Source organism: Globicephala melas, chromosome 2 (assembly GCF_963455315.2).
Source record: "Globicephala melas chromosome 2, mGloMel1.2, whole genome shotgun sequence".
Taxonomy (NCBI): Eukaryota; Metazoa; Chordata; class Mammalia; order Artiodactyla; family Delphinidae; genus Globicephala; species Globicephala melas.
Window position 1 is genome coordinate 154,339,431 of NC_083315.2, and position 20,693 is coordinate 154,360,123.

General features: G+C 39.1%; 1 protein-coding gene across 22 annotated transcripts in view; it reads left to right on the forward strand.

Moving 5' to 3' along the window:
• The window catches only part of NRXN3 (neurexin 3), a 1,711,975-nt gene that overhangs the window by 1,508,733 nt on the left and 182,549 nt on the right, over positions 1-20,693 (forward strand). For all 22 annotated transcript variants that reach the window (XM_060295131.1, XM_060295132.1, XM_060295124.1 and 19 more), the window contains one exon: positions 6,134-6,305. In XM_060295131.1, coding sequence (XP_060151114.1) covers positions 6,134-6,305 — 172 coding nt within the window. The remainder of the gene's footprint in view (positions 1-6,133; positions 6,306-20,693) is intronic.

Sequence of the window (20,693 nt, forward strand, 5' to 3'; positions counted from 1 at the left end):
CAATCCAAAAATGGGCAGAAGACCTAAATAGACATTTCTCCAAAGAAGACATGCAGATGGCCAAGAAGCACATGAAAAGCTGCTCAACATCATTAATTATTAGAGAAATGCAAATCAGAACTACAATGACGTATCACCTCACACCAGTAAGAATGGGCATCATCAGAATATCTACAAACAACAAATGCTGGAGAGGGGGTGGAGAAAAGGGAACCCTCTTGCACTGTGAGTGGGCATGTAAATTGATACAGCCACTATGGAGAACAGTATGGAGGTTCCTTAAAAAACTAAAAATAGAATTACCATATGATCCAGCAATCCCACTACTGGGCATATACCCAGAGCAAACCATAATTCAAAAAGACACATGCACCCCAATGTTCATTGCAGCATTACTTACAATAGCCAGGCCATGGAAGCAACCTAAATGCCCACAACAGACGAATGGATAAAGAAGATGTGGTACATATATGCAATGGAATATTACTCAGCCATAAAAAGGAACAAAATGTGGTCATTTGTAGAGATATGGATGGACCTAGAGACTGTCATACAGAGTGAAGTAAGTCAGAAAGAGAAAAACAAATATCGTATACTAACGCATATATGTGGAACCTAGAAAAATGGTACAGATGAACTGGTTTGCAGGGCAGAAACTGAGACACAGATGTAGAGAACAAACGTATGGACACCAAGGGGGGAAAGCGGCAGGGGGGTGGGGGTGATGGTGTGATGAATTGGGAGATTGGGTTTGACATGTATACACTGATGTGTATAAAATGGATGACTAATAAGAACCTGCTGTATAAAAAAATTAAGTTAAATTTAAAAATTAAAAAAAAAGAAATGTAGGTAAAATTCAATTTTTATACTAAATTGTTAGGCTATGTCTTAGAATGAAAAGATAGAACAAATCTAATTTTTTATCGTTTTACTTGGAACTCTAAACACAAGAGTATAATGAAGTTTTTTAAGTGGAATAAACCTTCCAGATCAACTAACTTAGCAGTTCTCAAATCTTTTGGTCTTAAGACCCCTTTAAACTTAAAAAAATGATAAGCCCAAAGAGCTTTTGTTAACGTGAGTTATATCTAGTGATGTTTACCCTGTTAGAAATTAAAACCATGAAACATTTAAAGTAGCTGTTTATTAATCCATTTAGAAATGAGTAATAAGCCCAATTCATGTTCACATAAATAACAATTTTTGAAAAACAGTATTTTAAAAATTACTGATAATGGCATTGTTTTACATCTTTGCAAATCTCTTTCATGTCTGGCTTAATAAAATATAGCTGGATTCTCCTAAATGCTTCTACATTCAAAAAAGAAAAACATTTTAAGGGTAATTGTGGGAATTTGAAAATTATTCTGTTAAAAATACTTGTTGAGCACCTACTCCATCATCCAGATAGTCTGGGTTATGCCGCAGTAACAGACAGCTTCAAATACCAATATTTGGTGGCATAAAGCAACCAAGCTTTGTTTCTCGTGTTTTCCATGTCGACTGTAGTGTGGCTTGTCGTCATTCTCCCTCGATGACCCAGATTGACAAAGAAGTCACTACTAGGAATTTGCTGAGTGCAGTGGTTCAGAGCAAATGGGAGAATTCTGGCAGGCCTCAAACCAGCAATTAAACGGATGGCTCAGTAGTAACACCTGATTTTATTGGTCAACACTGGTCCATTGGCCCTACCCATCACAAGCGGACCCAGAATTTCTCTCTCCTATGAGCCCATAATGGAGGAGAACTACCAAAATGTGGTAAACAGTGCCACTGATCACTTTATTTACTATAAGCCAGACTCTGAAATGAGTATGGCAGACCTGATGGTGTCTGGCCCCCAAGCAGGCTCACATTCATGTTGTTATTGTTTTACCACCTAGCACTGAACTCACAAATTCTGTGTGAAGCCTAGAAGTTAAGATATGGAGAACTGCTTCCTTTGCATAGCATCCTGGCACACATTTGAGAGCCCCAGTTCTGTTTCTGTCAGCTGCAATTTTCTGAAATAGCAGATGGTGCATTTTGCCTTCCCCTGGGGCGCTCTGGAATGAATGAAGAGATCGCCTTCAGGGAGTTCTTTATTCCTGAGGATATTTCTTGCCCCTGTGCATTTCCGCTCCTGAAATCTGACCCTGGTGTTGGTAGCATCTCTTGGGTCACCTCCATAGCAATCAGTGCTGTTTGGCTGATGGAGGGTCAGAAAGGTGGAGCTGGACTAATTTGAGAGACCATGTGGGCTCATAAAGAGTCATTACTGATAAAGAATGACTTACTGGCTATTTAAAGACAGCCATTTTCTGTACTGTTCAGTTTTTCCCTGAATGCACTTGAGGATTCTTTGGTAATGTCTTCTGATTTACCACTTGTCTTTGTTTTTAACATCAAGGAGTAACATAGATTGAAGTGATTGCCTTGGTAGCAACTTTAGTGGTGAAGGGTATGGAGTTATTAAAATTTATAGTCATGCTGTTTTTGCACCTACACTTTTGCTTATGTCGGAGAGGCTTATAAAAGGCACCAAGGAATGTGGAGAGAGAGCAACTACCGAATCGTGGCAAGAAATCAACCGTGCAAATGTTGGTTTTTTTAGTGTTCTATTTGCTAAAATGTACATTTATTTTTACAATATTTCTTAATGACAGTGTTGCCAAGCCAACCAGTCCTTGGCTCATGCCACTAGTGTCACCTGCACTAATGGCGGGGGGGGAAGAAAGAGAAGAGGTGACTTACAATTATTGAGGTCCCAAAATATTGAGGTCCCAAAATATGCACAGCTTTGTGCCAGGTGCTTCACACATATGTGTTCTCCTAAAATCCTCACTGCCATTTGCCTTTCTCCCTCCACATGATCCTTTATAAAAGAAACACCAGAAGTTAAACAACCTGCCCCAGGTCATGCAGCTTTAAGAATCAGAGGTATTATTTGAACCAAGATATGCTAAAACCCATGTTTATCATATCGAACCAGTGAACTTCTCCAGCAATCACAGTGTTTTAAATAGTCAAATGATTGGATGGTTTCCTTCTCTTGATCTCATGTATACCTTATACTGGTATAATATTTTATTATTCATAAAGTACTGTCATGTTAATTATAACATTTCAGCCTTATAACAGCCCTCCAAAGTATGTAAAGCTAGTATCCTATCCCCATAATATATTATCAAGAAATGGGTTCAGAAAAGTTAAGTAACTTGCCCCAGGTTAGTCAGGGCTGACTCCAAAGCCAGTGCTTTTTATCCTTCACATCATCTCTTCTCTGGACACATGAGCCAGCACACTTTATTTTCATGGCAGCTGAGCATGATGGATTCAAGCCTGGGCAACTGTTTGGGTATTTGTCACAAAGCTTATAATAAACTGAGACAAAGCAGTTAGCCACAGATTATAATGCCACTGTGGTCCCATGACAAATGACAAGGAGGTTGCAGTAATGAAATCTCATTAGAGATTTCATTACTGCGAGTGAAAAGACCACATCTGAGGTCCAGCACAGGCACATTTACCACTGCAGGAAACACAATGAAACATCTGAGTAAGGGTCTCCACTGACATTGGCAACGTGCTAGCAGGATTAAGAAGACCTCCCCAAAACAGTGATTGCAATAGCGAATGTGTGGCGCCTAAGATAAGGACCAAATATTTATTCTGGCAGAGATTAAATCTTCTCTTTTCCTGAATCTATTATGGATCTTGCAGAAAATCTGCCCAAGAAGATATCTCACTGATCAGCCTACTCTGTGAGCCAGAACTGTACTTTGCCACTGCTGCTGCTGAAAAGCTGCAGAAGGCTGGTCTAAAGGTCTCCTCTCCATCCATGATTAATTAGTGACTGAGGTGAATTGAATCACTAGCAGTCCTTTACATGCATCCAGGATTTATACAGTGGTTTCTCATTGAGGAACAGTGATGCAATAAACAGTCCACATTTGTGGGGTGGGCAGAGGAGTAATGGTGTCTGCAGTCATGGTTTTTTCACTCCTCCAGTCCTTCAATTCTGCTAAAAAGATTATGACTCAGGTTATTATAGCCTTGCTTATTTAGGCACGAGGGTGATTAGGTACCAACACACACACACACACACACACACACACACACACACACATCCTTAGAAGTGCATGCCAACTCTTTAAGAGAAAGCACAAAAGTCATATTGTCATTTCTGCATTCCCAGAGAATTAAGGAGAAAGAATAAAATGGATCATAATATTATTAATTATGGGCATGAAAGATGCAGAAGAACCGACCATCAGGTTCACTTATCCATGCATCATGTTTTAACAGTAGGTATTTTGTTTAGTGCTGGAGGTGCAGAGATAGGAAAACAAAACAAAACAAAGCTGAGAACACAGTGTCCCAATAAACAGCGATTTAAGAAATCCTGTTTCTTAGAAACTTAAGAAAATGAGTATGTTTAGTCACCATTTGGGGAGGCACCTGAATTGCTTCTCCCAGAGAACAGAACATGGGTATTGCAGACACCACTTTACATTGTGTGCTGTGCTATCAGGGCACAAAGGAAGCAATGATGTCCACCCTGTATCTCAGCATCCCTGCATGCTGAAATCAGCCTCTTTTGATCAGCCTAGATTCCTGCTTTTTACGATTCAGGCTCCTAGGTCCTTATTCATCCTTTTATTGGGCACAAGATGTGTTCACATAACTAAAGGAAAATTGGCTAGTTAAGGAAAGCCTGTCTTTTGGAAAAATAAGTGAAGTCTAGCAAACTGTATGGAAACCAGTACCTAAAATCTCATGAGAAGTCTCAATTTATTGACTTTAAGCATAGTGAGTGCTTAATGAATAGTGTATTTATGTATTGAATGAATGAATGGATGAACCAAAGTTACTAAACTTGAGATTCAGTGAAGTCTTTCCTATGTCTTAGTTTGTGTGGATTCTGGACTTCTTTTCCCATATCCTCCTCCTTCCTTTCCTCCCCTGCTTCCTCCTTCTCCTTCTTCTTGAATAGAAGGAAATAGAGGATAACAGAGACTATGTGGACAAATACTGTGACTCAGTCTTGCAGAACATCAGAATCACAACTAAATTTTATTGTTTTTGAAAGTCCAACCGTTTGCCAATAAGCCAGACTCTTAGAGAAATGGAGAAAGATGTTTCTTTTCTCTCCTTGCCCATTTCCTGACACCCTGCGTGCTGATACCTTTCAGAGAGATTGTGAGAGACTGATTATATCTGATCCGTGAAGTTACTTTCATTTTGTGTCTTCTTCTGAATACTAATTCCAACTCTTAGTCATAGGTTATTAAAGGAGAAGAGTAAGAGTTTTAATAACATCGTTATTTATATTTCAGTGTTTCTGGGCACTTCCCAGGGTGTGGATGTGTCACCACCACCACCATCACCTTCATTGCCCTAATGTTACTCTTCTGGAATTCATTGTGTTTTCCCTCCCAGAAGTCTATGTAGGGCCCCAGAGGTTCTTTTCTGCTGTGTAACATAAGGCTATAGCGCTGAATGTTACCTCCTTCTTTGACTTAACCTTAGGAATAGGGCTACAAGTGTGGGAAGGGTGCCAGCTTCTGACTTGGAAAACCCCAGTTCAGTTTCACTGGGCCCCACTGAGGATACATTTCCTATTTCTTTATACCTACAGAAAGTATCACCAAGAGTAAGTCTATAGCGCTAGCTCCTATGGTTTGGGCTCCTAACCATTCTGTACCCCTCCTCTTGGCCTTGTTTGCCCCCAGAGTGCAAGCAGGCTTGCATTTCCTCTTTAATCCTAAATCTGAATTGTGAAGTAACCTACAATTCAGTGTCTGATTAGCCTCTTCTAGAAAACATGCCTAATTCATCTCACAGAACCTTGCAGTGTCATTACTCACTTGTTAGGTAGTTCTGTGGTTCCCGCTTTGATATCTGTTGAGGGCAATCCAATGATGTAACCTGTGCAGTGCAGCCTCTGAGAGCAATTTGGGTGGTTTTGTATCATTGGCTTTTATGTTCAGGATGAAAGCCCACGGAGAAATGTAGGATACTATTATTAACTTCAAGCCGACAGCTCTCTCTGGGTACCTACAGATTCATTGTTAGTTGGAGGATCAACTTTAAAGGGAGAAAACCTTGTGGTTAGTGATAACTTGCCTTTTGTGTTTCTTTATTATAGGAACAGGGGAAAATTGGAGTTGTCTTCAATATTGGCACAGTTGACATCTCCATCAAAGAGGAGAGGACCCCGGTAAATGATGGCAAATACCACGTGGTGCGCTTTACCAGGAACGGCGGCAATGCCACGCTTCAGGTGGACAACTGGCCAGTGAATGAGCATTATCCCACAGGTACATGTTTTACTCTCAATGACCAGACTCTCTTTTGTTCTCCCATTCTTACTTCTAACTGGTGATTTTCTCATGACTGTCACCACATCATTAAAACACTGAATATTAGGCACACATTCATATTTTTTTGGATGAAAAAAGAAGTGATTTCTTTCAGACTTGGTCCAGTACAGGGAGCTTCTGGAGACTTACTAACTATGCACTGAACACTTACTTTGTCCATCTGATTAATACTGCTGACTGGCTCATACCAAATACAATGATTATGGATTTTCCGGGGCACTGCAAAGGATGAGCAATGGAGGGAAGGGTACACCATCTCTAAAATAAACTATTGTCAGTAATCATGGAATAATCAATATGAGATCTGGGCTCTGTGGTGTGCTTGAACATACAGATGGCCAGAGATGGCAGAAAGACTGTGAAAGGAAGTTTACTAAACTTGAGATGATGAACATCAAGTCAGAGTAACAATGAGAGAAAAACTACGGGTGGAATTCCGTTCATTTCGTTGACTTGGCCAGTTTTTGCTCCCTCACTTACACTAGCCTGCCTTGATTTTCAGAGGTTGATCCTAGTAGGCATTTTAATAGCAGGCATGCTGGTGTGGGAGGGAGAGGGGCTGATCATCTGTTGAAATTTTATAGTCAAGGAGCATTCACCAACAAACTCCCAGAGCCAGATGGCCAAATCAAGGACAATGGGGGGAAAGGTTGCCTTCTTTCAAAAGATCATTCAAATAATCCCTTAGCTTTCCCTCTCATCTCTCACTTCTACCAGGAAAGAGCCCTGAACCCTGATCATAAGAGTGCCAGGAATGGAAGGGAAAATACTTTAGCTAAAGGCCTTTGCTCCATCATTACATTATCACCTGGTAGATGCAAGAGAATAGCTCAGAATATTGAACTTGTCACTAATGTGGGCATTTATGCTATGTCTAACTCTCTATCTCCTACACTCCAAACGGCCCATCATTTTCTCACTGTTATCTTCTTACTTCCTTTATAGTGAGGTGAGCACAGAGGTAAGGAAGCCGGAAGCACATTTCCAGAAATGTAAGAGCCCTTTAGCTAATAATCATCACACTTGAGAGAAATACGTAAATTTGCCTATTTGTGGCCCAAGAATGTTGAATGACTTGAAGGCTGTGATTATTTTTTCATGCCTAAGTTAGCATTACTTTTCTTTAAATGCCAATTAGAAGTAACTGTGCTACTGGGTTTTTCCTCTGTTAGCCAGGGTCTTCCTATGTCTGCTTTAAGTATTATGGGAGCATTCACAAGGAGCATACAAGACCCCCAAAATACTGAAGCAAGAAGCCCCGCCCACTCATTTATCTACCATCTCAGTCTCTGTACCATATCCAGCTCAGTCTCTGCTGGGAGTCATTTCACATACTACTCTTAGCACTTCTTAGATTAAGGCACAAAAATGACCGTGTGCATTTATCTTTGAGACTTTGAAGAAAGCCAGAGGTGTTAGCAGCTACTGTGAATTCTCATCATCATCCAAATGCACTAGACACTAATAGACCTGATTTTTAAATGCTTCTTAAACTCTGGGGGAGGAGCGATGGGAGGAATCGAAATAGCCTAAAATCTTAAAAACTGTTAACTTGTTCATAAAAAAAATCAATCCCTCTCTATGCATATTATCATTGGCCCTGATACTGTTGCTGTAGGGTCTGTTGTGTTTCTATTAGGAATTTCAAAGATTCTAAATTGATGCTAACCACTTGCCCTGAGCCAATATAGGATTCTGAGTTTGCTGCCAGAAATGAGAAGGCTCTTTAATGGTCATTTTTAAAACCACATATATGTAAGAAAACCAGTGACCCTTGTGTGCCTATCTCTTTGTATGTTTAGTTCCAAATTACGGGTTGCTTCCTATGTTTTCAAAACAGAACAAACCTTTCTTTAATGGCATTGCTTCCCACTGAAAACCATTATTACTAGTAACTGTTGGTAACTGTCATTTGGTAATAATATGTGTTGTTATTACAGGACATGATACAGTAAAGCAGTTATAAGTATGGGCTTTGGAGTCAACTGGCTAGAGTTGGCATCTTGGTGCCATTAGCTATAATTCTGAGGCCCACTAGATTAAGACCTTGAAAGCCCTAAACACTAAAATATTTGGTGCATGTCCCCACAAATAATTCAAAATATAACAACTATAAACTAAGTATAAGAATTTCTAACAGTTCTGACTTTTATTCTCTGATGATCACTATAATGCTTGCAAAATATAGCAGATTCTTCCTCCCCACATTCTCATTTGTTACCCTCTCCGCTTTCTTGGTTCTCTAGGTAAGTGCTTATTCCTCCTATTTGGTGATCCAGTTCCAAACCTTAGGCAAGATATTGAACCTCCCAAGTCTCTGTTTCCGAGTCTATACGATGGGATGATGATAATACTTACTTTCTAGGGCTAATGTGAATATGCATGTAAAATACCCAACATAATGCTGGGTCAGTTAAGTCAATACACAATGAACGTTAGCTATGAGGATTACCAAACATTTGAGTAGCATTTTTTGCTATTATATATTCACTCATATAGACTACTTCATTTTGACTATTAAATAGCCTGTAAATTAGGTAGGGTAGGTATTTTTATTCTCCATTTCAAATTTAAAATGAGACCCAGGGAGATATTGTGTTTTTTCTATGAGAGAATAGTCATGAGAGAATAGTAAATGAGGGACAGAACTAGGACCAGAGTCTCCTGTTCCCAGCTAAGCACAATTTCCAATATTGCTCCCATAGCAAATTGGGGGATATTTTGAAAGATGAATAGATAGAAATGAGCATCTTTCTTGTGTCATCTTAGATTTATTCCTTTTCTTAAAGTATCATGTTCCAAAGATCAGTAACCACACAAAGGTGGTTATTGTGCGACGCGGAGTCGAAAATCCTCTTTTAAAAAAGAAAAGTTTTCTTATCTGGGCTAAAAGACTCATTTGTAATGAGACGAAGCTGTCCTCCTAACAACGATGGCAATGTGCTTCCATGAAGCAACTCAAAGAATACTGAGTATTTAAAGGAGCTGTCACCTTACTCCATTGCCTAGATTGGAAAATGGCTTTGGGAAGTCCAACATTCTAGTTGGACTAGGACTTCCTAGGAGTGGCTCACTTTTTCAGCCTTGGATACCTTATTTTCTCTCCCACCTGCTTCCCTGTGCTACTGAAAGGATCCATTTTGCTAAAGTTAAAGCTCCATTAGAGCAATCTGGCAATATTTATTTAATTTATTTTAAACGATAAGATCAAAATAAGCCCTGTATCTAGGTATCAAAAAATAAAGCCACCTGGTCATGCAGTCTTGACACAGTTTCTGCAAAAATGATGTATCCATTCTTTTTCCAAGCCATTCTGTTTCACCACTAGTGATAAGTCTATAGACCAACAAGAGGAGTTCAGTTGTGCTACTTGTCTATAGCTAACGTTTAAACAGTAGAGGAATATAACTCCTACAGAACAGTCACTTACGTCATCTCACTCAGAAGGCGTGCTCTCAGGAAGCCGTGTCTGCTCTCCAGGTCCCTGTGCACCAGGATGAGTGGGTCAACTCCAGAACCTTCTCATACTCATTTATAGGATTTTATGTGCCTCTACTGAAACATCCCACTGTGAAGTATTTAGAAACCAGCTGGGCCCATGGCATGTAGCATTGACTTTTTGTGAATCAGGAAGGATCCAAAATGAAAATACTTCTATAGCCATCAGAATCTTGTATCACTTAATTCTGGGAGCTATAACTCAAAAGCAGCTTCTTTCTTTGAACCTGAAAATAGAAAGGCTAAGGAACACGAGAGGGAAGTAAAAGAAGAATCAGCCCAGAGTTATCCAGGCACTGACAAATGTTCCTTATAAAGCCTCTAATTGCTGTCTTGACACAATGCAGTGGAGGGGACGAGAGGGGGGAGGTGAACGGTGAGTTGAGCAGGAGGAATTAATTTTAGCCCCAGCTCCAGGTCCCCTGGGAGGCTGAGCTGACTGGGGCTGTTAAAGATCCTGTCTCTGCTGTGAATAGGTGACTGGTTATGTCATCAGGGCTTTCAGAACACTGAACATGGTACAGGAAGGGGCTTTTTAGGTCAGAGCCAGGCTTCCTGGAAAATGAAGACTGATACGCAGCTTCAATGTTTAAGACTTTCCATCCTCCCATGGCAGGTGGTGCTGAGGAGAGCAGAGTCTCAATGTTTTTTTTCCCTTTTCCTTGATATCGCACACTAAGTTCATGGAAGTTCTCTTGATTGGTTTCCCTTTCCTCGGTCAGTAAAATGTCCACCGATGACCTATGCTTCAGTCCTGCTTGACCACCCAACTCAGATCATGGCAAAGATGTAGACGTGGCTCCCCTTCAAGGACACTGGATGGGAAAACTCTTTCTTTATATTTGAATGTTTCAAATTCCAAAGAACATTTTCTTTATAGGGACTGAAAGTAAAAACATTTCTATAGTGCTTACTGATGCTCTAAGTGCCTTCCTACGCATCACTGCGTGTGTGCCTCACTCCCTCCTGTGAGGGTACTTGCTTTGGTATTATTACCACCATACTCATATTAAGGTTACATTGCTGAGGCTCTGAGAGTCAAAATAACTTACCCGATATCACACAGCTGGGGGACAGACTCAGGATTCCTATCCTGATACTCAGATTGCACCCCCTCAAATTTCTTTCTCATTTTCCTATCTCCTATCAATTTTATTGATACTGACACGCGGTTATTAGTTTTGTTGTTTATTCCATTAGAGTATCCTCAAATAGACGTCCTTGCCTGGACTCGTTTAGTTAGTAGCGTTCCTCAGCCTTGATGCTATTGAGATTTGGGGCTGGATAATTCTTTGCTGGGCGGGGCTGCCCTGTGCATTGTAGGATGTTTGTCAGAATCCGTAATTTCCACCCCCTTGATGCCCGTAGCGTCTCCACAAACGCCAATTGTCTGCTGGGGGACAAAACTGCCCCCATTTGAGAATTACCGAGTTATAGAAAGTCTCCAACATATTTTATTTCAAATGCTCATTATCCTTTCATTGTTTAGACAGTATGCATGGGGGTAAGAGAGATTTTTTTTGTTCACATCTCATCCTAGATTATTGAGACTCTGAAGGGTTAAAAACAAGTCTGCCTACTTGACATAATGCTGAAAGTTCTCAGGCCTTGGGTTTTCATTAATTCCTAGCCAGGAGGTTTTCTTTCCTTTTCTTTCGTCTTTGCCTGCAAACATTTGAGGCCTTGCCAGATTTGAAGCACACATTAAAATAAGCCCCATCTACCTGCTCATTCATCCGTTCAGGACTAGTGTTACTTTCAGTTCGACTGCAAAAAAAACATAGATAGTGAAGTCCTGCAGAGGGAATAGGAAGCGTAAATACAACCCAAAGGGAAAGCCATATTTGAGCATGGTTTTAAGACGGTAGCGATATAGCATCAACACGAGAGAGGCTTACTTAGTGAATGTGTTTGAACATTGCTAAGTACATTTTAAAATCACCTTGCAATAAGTTCTTCAAACATTTGGTCACAAAATGTATCAATTAATCAAACCAGTGCATGCTAAATACTTGCATTGCTAAATAGTCATTTTTTTTCCAATTTGTCAGGAACGAATTAGGACTCACAGGTAGGTGAGTTTCCATTTCCAAGGGACTTTTAACTTGCTAGGGTTGGTGACGTGTGTGTGTGTGTGTGTGTGTGTGTGTGTGTGTGTGAAGCAGCATCCTTTAACCTGGCTGCCAATGATATTCTCTTGGGAATTTTTAAAACTCTGTGGCTGCTCAGGCCCCAGTCCCAGGTAATCAGATTTAATCGGTCTGGGGTGTGGTCCCTGTATCAGCAGCTTCAGTATCACCTGGGAGGTTGTTAAAAATGCAGAACCTTGGGCCCCACCCCAAACCTACTGAATTAGAATCTGAATTTAACAAGGTCCCCAGGTGACGCATGTGCACAGTAAAAATTGAGAAGCACTGGTCCAGACATCAGTATTTTTAGGGAGCTCCTAAGTGATTCTATATGCAGCTAGGTTTGAGAATCACTGATATTTAGAAAGCTAAAAATGTCTCTTTTTCTTCATTCAGACTGCGTGCTGGTGCTGTTCAATATGGTAGCCACTAACCACACGTAGCCACACTTGCAATGTGACTGGTATGACTGAGGCCCTAAAGGTTTACTTTTATTGTGCAATTATTATGTCGTAGGCACTGAGGGATTTAAATACATGTTTCACTAAATCCTCAGGCTGACACTAGGAGGCTAGTGGCTCGTGGCTGGTATTGGACGGTGGAGGACTAGGATATACTGTCTCTTATTTCCTTCTGTCTGTTTTACATAATGTAAATCTTCATTTATACCATTAATAAAATAATGGGCCTTTACCTTCATACATCTTCTGAACTCATCTAACGTGTTTTGTCTTTACACAGTCACTGGGATAATAACTCCACTCAGTTCATGGGGCTGTTGTCCCGGAGATGTAGAAAATGGAGATGCCACCATCTCTCGGCCAAACTCATCCAGATGGTGATGGCTGCTCTTGGTTGAGCGTTTACTACATATTCTGTACCTTATGTTCAATATCTTATTTAGCCTTAATATAACACTAGAGGTCAATGTTAGCACTATCCCCATTTTACAGACGAAGAACAGTTCCAAGAGCTCAGGTACTTACCTGGCTCACAGCGTAAGTGGAAACGCTGGTGCTCCAGCCCAAGACCACCTGACTTGAGAGTTCTAGTTTTTCATCACACTCTGCTCCTTCCAGGGCTTCACTTTGATACCCTAGAACACTTGCAAGCCCCAGGAATTCTGGTCTTATCCCAAGTCTTGACAATTTAGAATTTTTCTCTCAAGTTAAATTTTCAATTTCTGCCAAGTTAGAAGTCAGCACTAACCTGGGCATTTATGACATTTGCCTTCCTCTACACCATCGCTCAGGCCTTGGGGACTTGCAGCGTCTTTCCTTTCATGATCCCATTTTACCTTCTAGGAACATATCTAAGCAGACAGGAAGAGCTTTATTAAATTATTAAATGAAAGTCTATTTTACTGTTTCATGGTCTTACTTGGAGAATGCGAGAGTGGTGAGAGAGTGCTTAGTATTTTTTCTTTAATTTTTGTTTTATCAGACAAACCTCCTTTCTCTTCTGTGAATTCCCAGCTACAAGATAAATAGCCTTGTATCTTACAAGTTAAATACAATTACTGCTATCAAACCTAGAGCCTTTCTCTCCCTGTAAATGTCTCTTAGAAGCTGATAAGAGTTTCAAGGCAAACTGTGGGCTTCTGCCTAATGCTAAAATTAAACATAACCACCCAGAAGACAAAAAGACAAGCATGTGTACATAGATGTATGTAACATATATTTACATATATTCACATATGCTTACATATATACTTAATCATCCTATGGAAGGGAAGAACATTTCTGATAGACACAGACACACATAGCACGTGAGCACATGGACACATGGCATGTGCTCCTGCGACATTAAGCTAACACATGACTCAAGGTTATTTATAAAATAATTAAATAGCACACAAAGGAGCTTGTCATAATGATGAAGCTGTCTATCAGATAATATGATAGCAATTATAGTAACTAAAGAGATTTATTTGTGAACAGGGCAGTCCTTTTGATCTAGAGGGCTGTTGAGCAAAAGAATAATTTTCCTGGAAAATTCTGTAGGACTTTATAAAATGCGCACCTTAGTTTTAAGTCCTGGTTTATGTTTTTCTCATCTTCAGTAGACTGTCTTTGGATTTAAAGAAACTGGATTTTTACTAATTAAAATGTGCCCGATAATTGTTTATTTACCCCTAAGTTAAATATTATACGTATTATAGTCCAGGGACTCAATGAAATAAGTTATGAGAAATTTGAGGGTCACTTCTAGGCACTATTTAAGTAGGAATGTAACAAAAAAGATTTCTTAATTTCTATGAACAGTGAGTACATTTTTATTAAACCAAATCCATGGAATGATACTTTGAAGATTAGAATTACAGTATGGTCACAATGTTATGTGATTTTCAAATTTCATTTGAGATAGTGTGACATAAAAATACTAATAACATCTTACTCTTTGCAAGGCCTTTATAATAAGAATTCTTCTGAATTAAACCAGTCATCAAATATTGTATAATTTCAAAGCTGGGCTAAGTGAATTACAAGTTTTATTTGTCCTATTGTCGCAGAGAAGCTCCAGTTTAAGTAGTAAATGAAATTATGGCCTGCAGAATTTGTTCTTAATTATGAAAATCTAGAATTATTATCCTAACCTAAAACACAATTACCCTATACTGTTTTCTCTCTGCCCCAGAGTTATGTGGGCAGCAAATGTCCTAACACACACCCAAGAGTATAGCTTTATTTATAGGAAAACTTCCCAATTTTCAGTCTCTTCAGTTTAAGCTTTGCACAAGTTTGCAGGGTCCCTATAGTTATTTAAAGCCTAAAAAAGAATGTTTAGCTTCTTCGAGGAAAATAGTACATAAATATCCAATAATGATAATATATATTCACATACAGTATGTCATTTATAATTCTATAAAGCACAGAGGGTAATGAAAGGCACTCTAAACTGTAAATCACTCAAATCGATTGTAATCATATTGCAGCTCATCTCAAAGAGATAAAGACCTTCCACTCCTCTGAAATCCCTGTCAATACCCCAGCAGGCTAAAGAAAGGGGAAAGGAGGGTCAGAGGAAGAAGGACAGATGAGTCAAGGTTAAAGAGGCACTTTTAATCTTCAGTTCATGAAGTTAATGTGGATTGAATTAGATTCCCAGTGATAGTTACAGTTTGCGCCATGAGGTGCATTTCTTTTCCACGTGGTAGTTTTATAGCTTTACCGTAAGTCCCTGACATTGTGTTGGCCTGGTTGGAGGGATCTGACAAATGCCAGTGATGGATAAGCAGTGCTGCATAAGAACACTTGGGGACCAGGTACAGAATTAGAAAATGACAGTTTAAGTCAAAAGCTAAAGGTTATAGCAAAACAAATTAAGGAAGTAAGTGAATAATAGGCCAGAAAAAAATTTTATATTGCATTTTCAAATAGCAGAAACACTTCAAATGTCTTTTTATTAACTGATGTTGCCTTTTATATATAAAAAAAGGTGTTGCTAATCTCCTTCCTCATCAGTGGAGTGGGTTTGAGTGGAGTGGTCTCCTTATGCATTCATTCATTCACCATTCAACAAATATTTATTCAAAGTCTACCTTACATGTGAATCCAAGCTAGGTGATGGCCATACAGTGGGAAATAAAACAAAACCCCTGCCCTCAAGGATTTTATAGTCTAGTGGAAGAGGAATGCATGTACCCAAGCAAGATAATCTTAATACTAAATTTGATTGTGCAGTTATTCAGTCTCAAGCACTGAACTGGGTTCTTATATTAAATCTTCACAGTAGCCCTAAGAGGTAGAGACTATTTTTGTCACCATTTTACAGATAGGAATATGGAGGTTTAGACATTAACTCCCAGGGTCATAAACTAGTACTTAAAGACCTGCAACTCAAGTCTGTATCTCTTAGAAGCAAACTTAATGCTTCTATGCTCTATACTACATTGTACCTGCAGTTCCAAAGAGTGCAACAGGGTGCTATCAGGTGAGATCTGGGTTCAGTGGCACACGTAAGTGTCTGATGGAGCCTGAGGACCAGACAAGGGTGGGCATAGGATGGAATTTGGGCTGTAACCTTGGGCTCTCTAGGACAATGCTAACAAGTTCTGTTCCCCTACCTAGACATACACAAGCATAAACTGTGACCTGACCTACATCTTTCACACTGAGGGAACTAATGGGCAGGCATCGTGCATAGATTGTTTCACTTAGTGTAATCTGTCCAATGATCGCAAGAGAGAAATATTAATCTCCCTCTTTTACAGAAGAATAAACCAAGGCTCAAGGAGTTTGAGCGTATTTGCTGCAGTCACAGGGCCAGAAAGTGTCAACACTGGGATTCTACACAGATTTGTTTGTTCCTACACTCCTCTCCCTTTCTGCTACCCTACTTTTCCATCTGTTTCCCAGGGGCGTTCCAGTGTGCACTGTATGTGGAGCTCGAATTCATTTGGTTGACAGATGTACATTCACATGCAAATCTACTATTGTTTCTCACATCCCGGTGCATGCAGTACACTCTGTAATCACATTATTAAACATTTACTAGAAATGTGCTTCTGCCCGATGCACAATTGCCAGTCTCAATGTTTAATTAAACTCGATTTGTCTTCATTTTAATCACATCATAGAAATGTGGTTTTCTCAGAGTTCAATGGTGAAATCTTCATTCCAAATGCCTACCAGTGTTTCAGAGCTGTATATCCTGGATAAGGGAATGAGGAGAGAACAAAATATCCTTGCATAAAGGATTTTAAGGGAATAATGTTAGTTAATAATACATAATACTGACATAGTACTTATTCTGTGCCAGGTTCGTGGATTATCATATTGAATCCTTCTTACAGCGTCCTGGAAAGGGATTCTGTTATTATTCCCATTTTAGAGATGAGGAAACTGAGTCTCAGAGAGGTTAAGTAACATACTGTCCAGTATCATACAACTAGTAGGTGATAGGGCCAATTTGGATTTGAATATAGGCATGGAGACGCTGATACCTTTATTCAGAGAAACTTTTTCTGCAAAAGGCCAAATAATGAATATTATTGTCTTTGCAAGCCACAAGGTCTTTGTTGTAGCTATTTAACGCTGCTGTTACAGTGCAAAACCAACCATAGACAATTCATAAATGAATAGACATGGCTGTGTTCTAATAAAACAATCTACAAAAACAAGCTGTGAAGAGCCAGATTTGCTACTCCTTTATAGGTGGGGGCCCCCTGGTCTAGATTATGCATGTTTTGAAACTTATAGCTGTTTTTACTGACCGATAAGCTTTATTTTATGGGCTATGTCATCTCTGTTTGGAATAAAGGGAGAAAGATAATCTCTAAGTGGATGAGTTAAATCCCAAGAGACACAGAAAATAGTACTTCTATGTAGAGTAGCATAGACCCAATGGTGAGGTTAATTCAGGGTCAAGAAGTGGACGGATGCGTCACTGGGACAGGCCATTTACCTGTACTCAAACAAACAAAAACCCAACCATACGTACACCCCTTTCCTAACTGAACCAAAGACATAGATTCAGTTTACCTTTATTTCTGTTATGCTGTGCATTGCTTAGAGCAAGATTTGAAAACAACCAGCAGGAAGCATGATTATTTCTCTAGTTCTGTTACTTCTACTTAGTAACCGTAAGTTTTGGAGCTCTGAATACACTTTTCTCCCCTCTCTCCTGAGAGGAGTCGCATACTTTCCTTTTGAATTACATGTTTTTTGTTAGCCACTGGCTTAGCTGCCCTCGCCTATTCTTCACAGCCCTTCTTTATAAAGGTGCCAACTGACTTCTTAGCATTTATCTTTTCTTCTCCCTGCTCCCTGATATGTACATCTTCTAAGTTCCAGAGAACGTTCTCTTCATTTTCTTGGCATTGGCTGTCCCTAACCTGCTGATGAGAGCGTCCTGCTTGAAATTCTGCTCTGTTTCCGGCCATTGATCTCCTTTTATGAGAGTGGACTCTCCTTAGATGTGACTCAGTCCACTTCCTGCTGCTGAGTTTTAGGGACCTTAGATTCTGTTCTCCTGTTTATTAAAGGAACAAGAACCAGGTTGTACGTTTTTTGTATATACACACAATCATGACAAGTTTAAGATAAATTTCAAAACATCAGTCTAAGACAGACCAGATTTTATTTATGCAAAATAGAGTTTCCTTCACATTTTACTAACTTCAGTATTGATTGTAATGAAGTTATTAATAAAAAGTCAGAGTTCCCACCACCAGAAAAGAAAGCATATACCACCAGACTTGGCTCCTGATAGCTCAAGAGAGTGACCACGGTTTTGCTAATTACCCCCCTTTTTTAAAGTCAAAGTGGCTGTATAATACATGCTCAGTAAATGTTAAACTGCACAACTGTACTGAGATTATTGTTGATGACTTCTGATTTTATTGTCTGCATGTACATAATAACAATATACACAGATAAAGAGCATCCTTTACAAGCATTAAATATACATAAAAAGTCCATTTTAAAAGCAACAGAAAAATATCAAATGTTTTATTATGAATAACTTTTAAGATTTTACTGTAGAGTTTTTCTTTGTTGAAACAATTAAATCTAATTTTATTAAAATATCTTTACATTAGTCAGGTGATTCTCGGTAGGTCTCAAAGGGTAGATTTCCCAGTGTACTTAGACAAATTGATGAAAGGGAGGAAGGAGAACATTTAGGCATCTATGAAGTTAAAAATAAAGAGCTAAGTATAAATCTAAAATAAGTGTAAAGTAAAAGTAAATCTAAAGGCTTCTCAGACAGCCAGGGTTTAGAAATGCTTCATTTTGAAACCTATATAAAACTGTTTTGAGATGCTGACTGTTTCAAATAAAATAGGAATTTATATAAGTGAAGCACAAACTGAAATAGAACTGAAACGCTTTTAGACTTTCAAAATGAATACTTGGATATTTTTACTGAATTTTCTGTGTGGTAAGTGTGGGGCTGGGCCTCTGGGAGAGGTAAAAACGAAGGCAATACATGAAAAAGGGTATCTTGTTCTCAGGGAGCAATTGAGATCTCCTACAGGTGATAAACCAAGTGAAATCTAATAGTTTTGCTTCATTTTGTGACTTTCTTCCACTATGGCCTCAGAGAATTGTGAGCTCCAAGTAGGCTCATAAAGGGAATTTTGAAATACTCTTAATAGATCTGTTCTTGAAATAAGTCAACTGAACTGAGCGAGGTAGTGTGCCAACACAGTGACTCACAGCCCTGGCCAACCCTGATCCCAGACCTTTACGACAAGTCCCTAGTCTCATTGCCATTCTCAAGAGTTGTATGCAATTCATCTGCAACACGTGTTCCAAGGCCACCTTCCTGGTGGTCTGGTGGACATGTGATAGTAGTTATAGATGTCGCCCATAAACGCATAGGCCAAAACATTAATGAACTTTTCAGCCAGTAAGTCCAGCTCATTCTTTGGCTGCATGGTTATCTAGCTGCCTCATTCTGCCAAGCTACAGTTGCTTTAATTTTCTCTGGTCAGATAGAACAGTCAAGGTAAGTGGACTTTGTTCCTCTCTCCTCTGGCTTTGATTCCTTGATTTGTGCCACTACCCCAACTGTAGCTACTTAGAACCAGCAAAGTGTTGACTAGAGGACTGAACAGTGTGAGCAATAATTGTGTACCTTCAAACCTCACTGCCTTTTACACAGGTAGTTGTGGTCGAAATACCAATGACATAGCCAACCTCTAGGGACAGAAGCCACCCTAGTATCTACATTCCTTTGTTAACAGAAACCATTCAGATTCTTTTCTGAAAGTATCTAGTAAGCATCTATCTCTGTAAATCCCTGTGCTAGGAACTGAATAATAGGAATTGGACCATTATTCAATTAGAACTTTTTTAAGTCGATAGGATTAAGGAGAAAATCTCCATATATCTTTACTACTCACTGTGTCTAGGTTCTCCTTTCTGAATCACACTCAAAGGTAAATCTTTGAAAGAAAAACAATAAATGAAGTAAATCTTTGGACAACATCCTTGAGTTTTGGTTAGACGGAAAATTTCAGTCCCCATTCAGAAGTCTAGGCACTTGTGAGGATTCCAATATGATTTAAATAAACCACCATCCCTGAAAATCAGAAATGAAAATATAAACCCAAGAAAACTGCATGCTCTACTCTACCTGTCTCATCTCTTGTCCTAATAATAAAATACCTTGTACTCACCAATGTTCTCAGTGATTTTTGACAAGACAGCAGTGGTACATCAATAGGACTGGAGTAAGCAAATCGAGACACTCAAGGCTTCTTTTAATCTCTTGAATCATTACTGCAAAGATAAAAGTGGGTTTCTGAAAGAGTACATTTCAAAGGAACCTAGCAATTGGAATGGTGAAAATACTAGTTCATCTGGTCCATTTCCCTGGTTGGTTTAGAAATTTCTACACAATATGGACTACTCTAATTTGACTAGCATAATTTGAAATATCGCAGATGATAGAGTTTGCTTCTTCCATCAAGAGAATAGATCTGTCTGATATCTCCTCCTTGGCTTTTATAAAAAAAATTGATCAATTCCATTATTATTAGAGATGACATTTGAAATTATTCTGAATCATTCTTTAAATCCTAGATATTTATTTCTTACAGATATCTAGGAGCTGTTGCTTGTTGAAAGGTGCAAGGTTTTATGGAGAACATGCAAAGACATTCTTTCCTTTGAGATATCTATAAAATCTCTCTTCTTATACAGGATACATATACACACACATCATTGGGTAATATAAAAAACGTTGCATT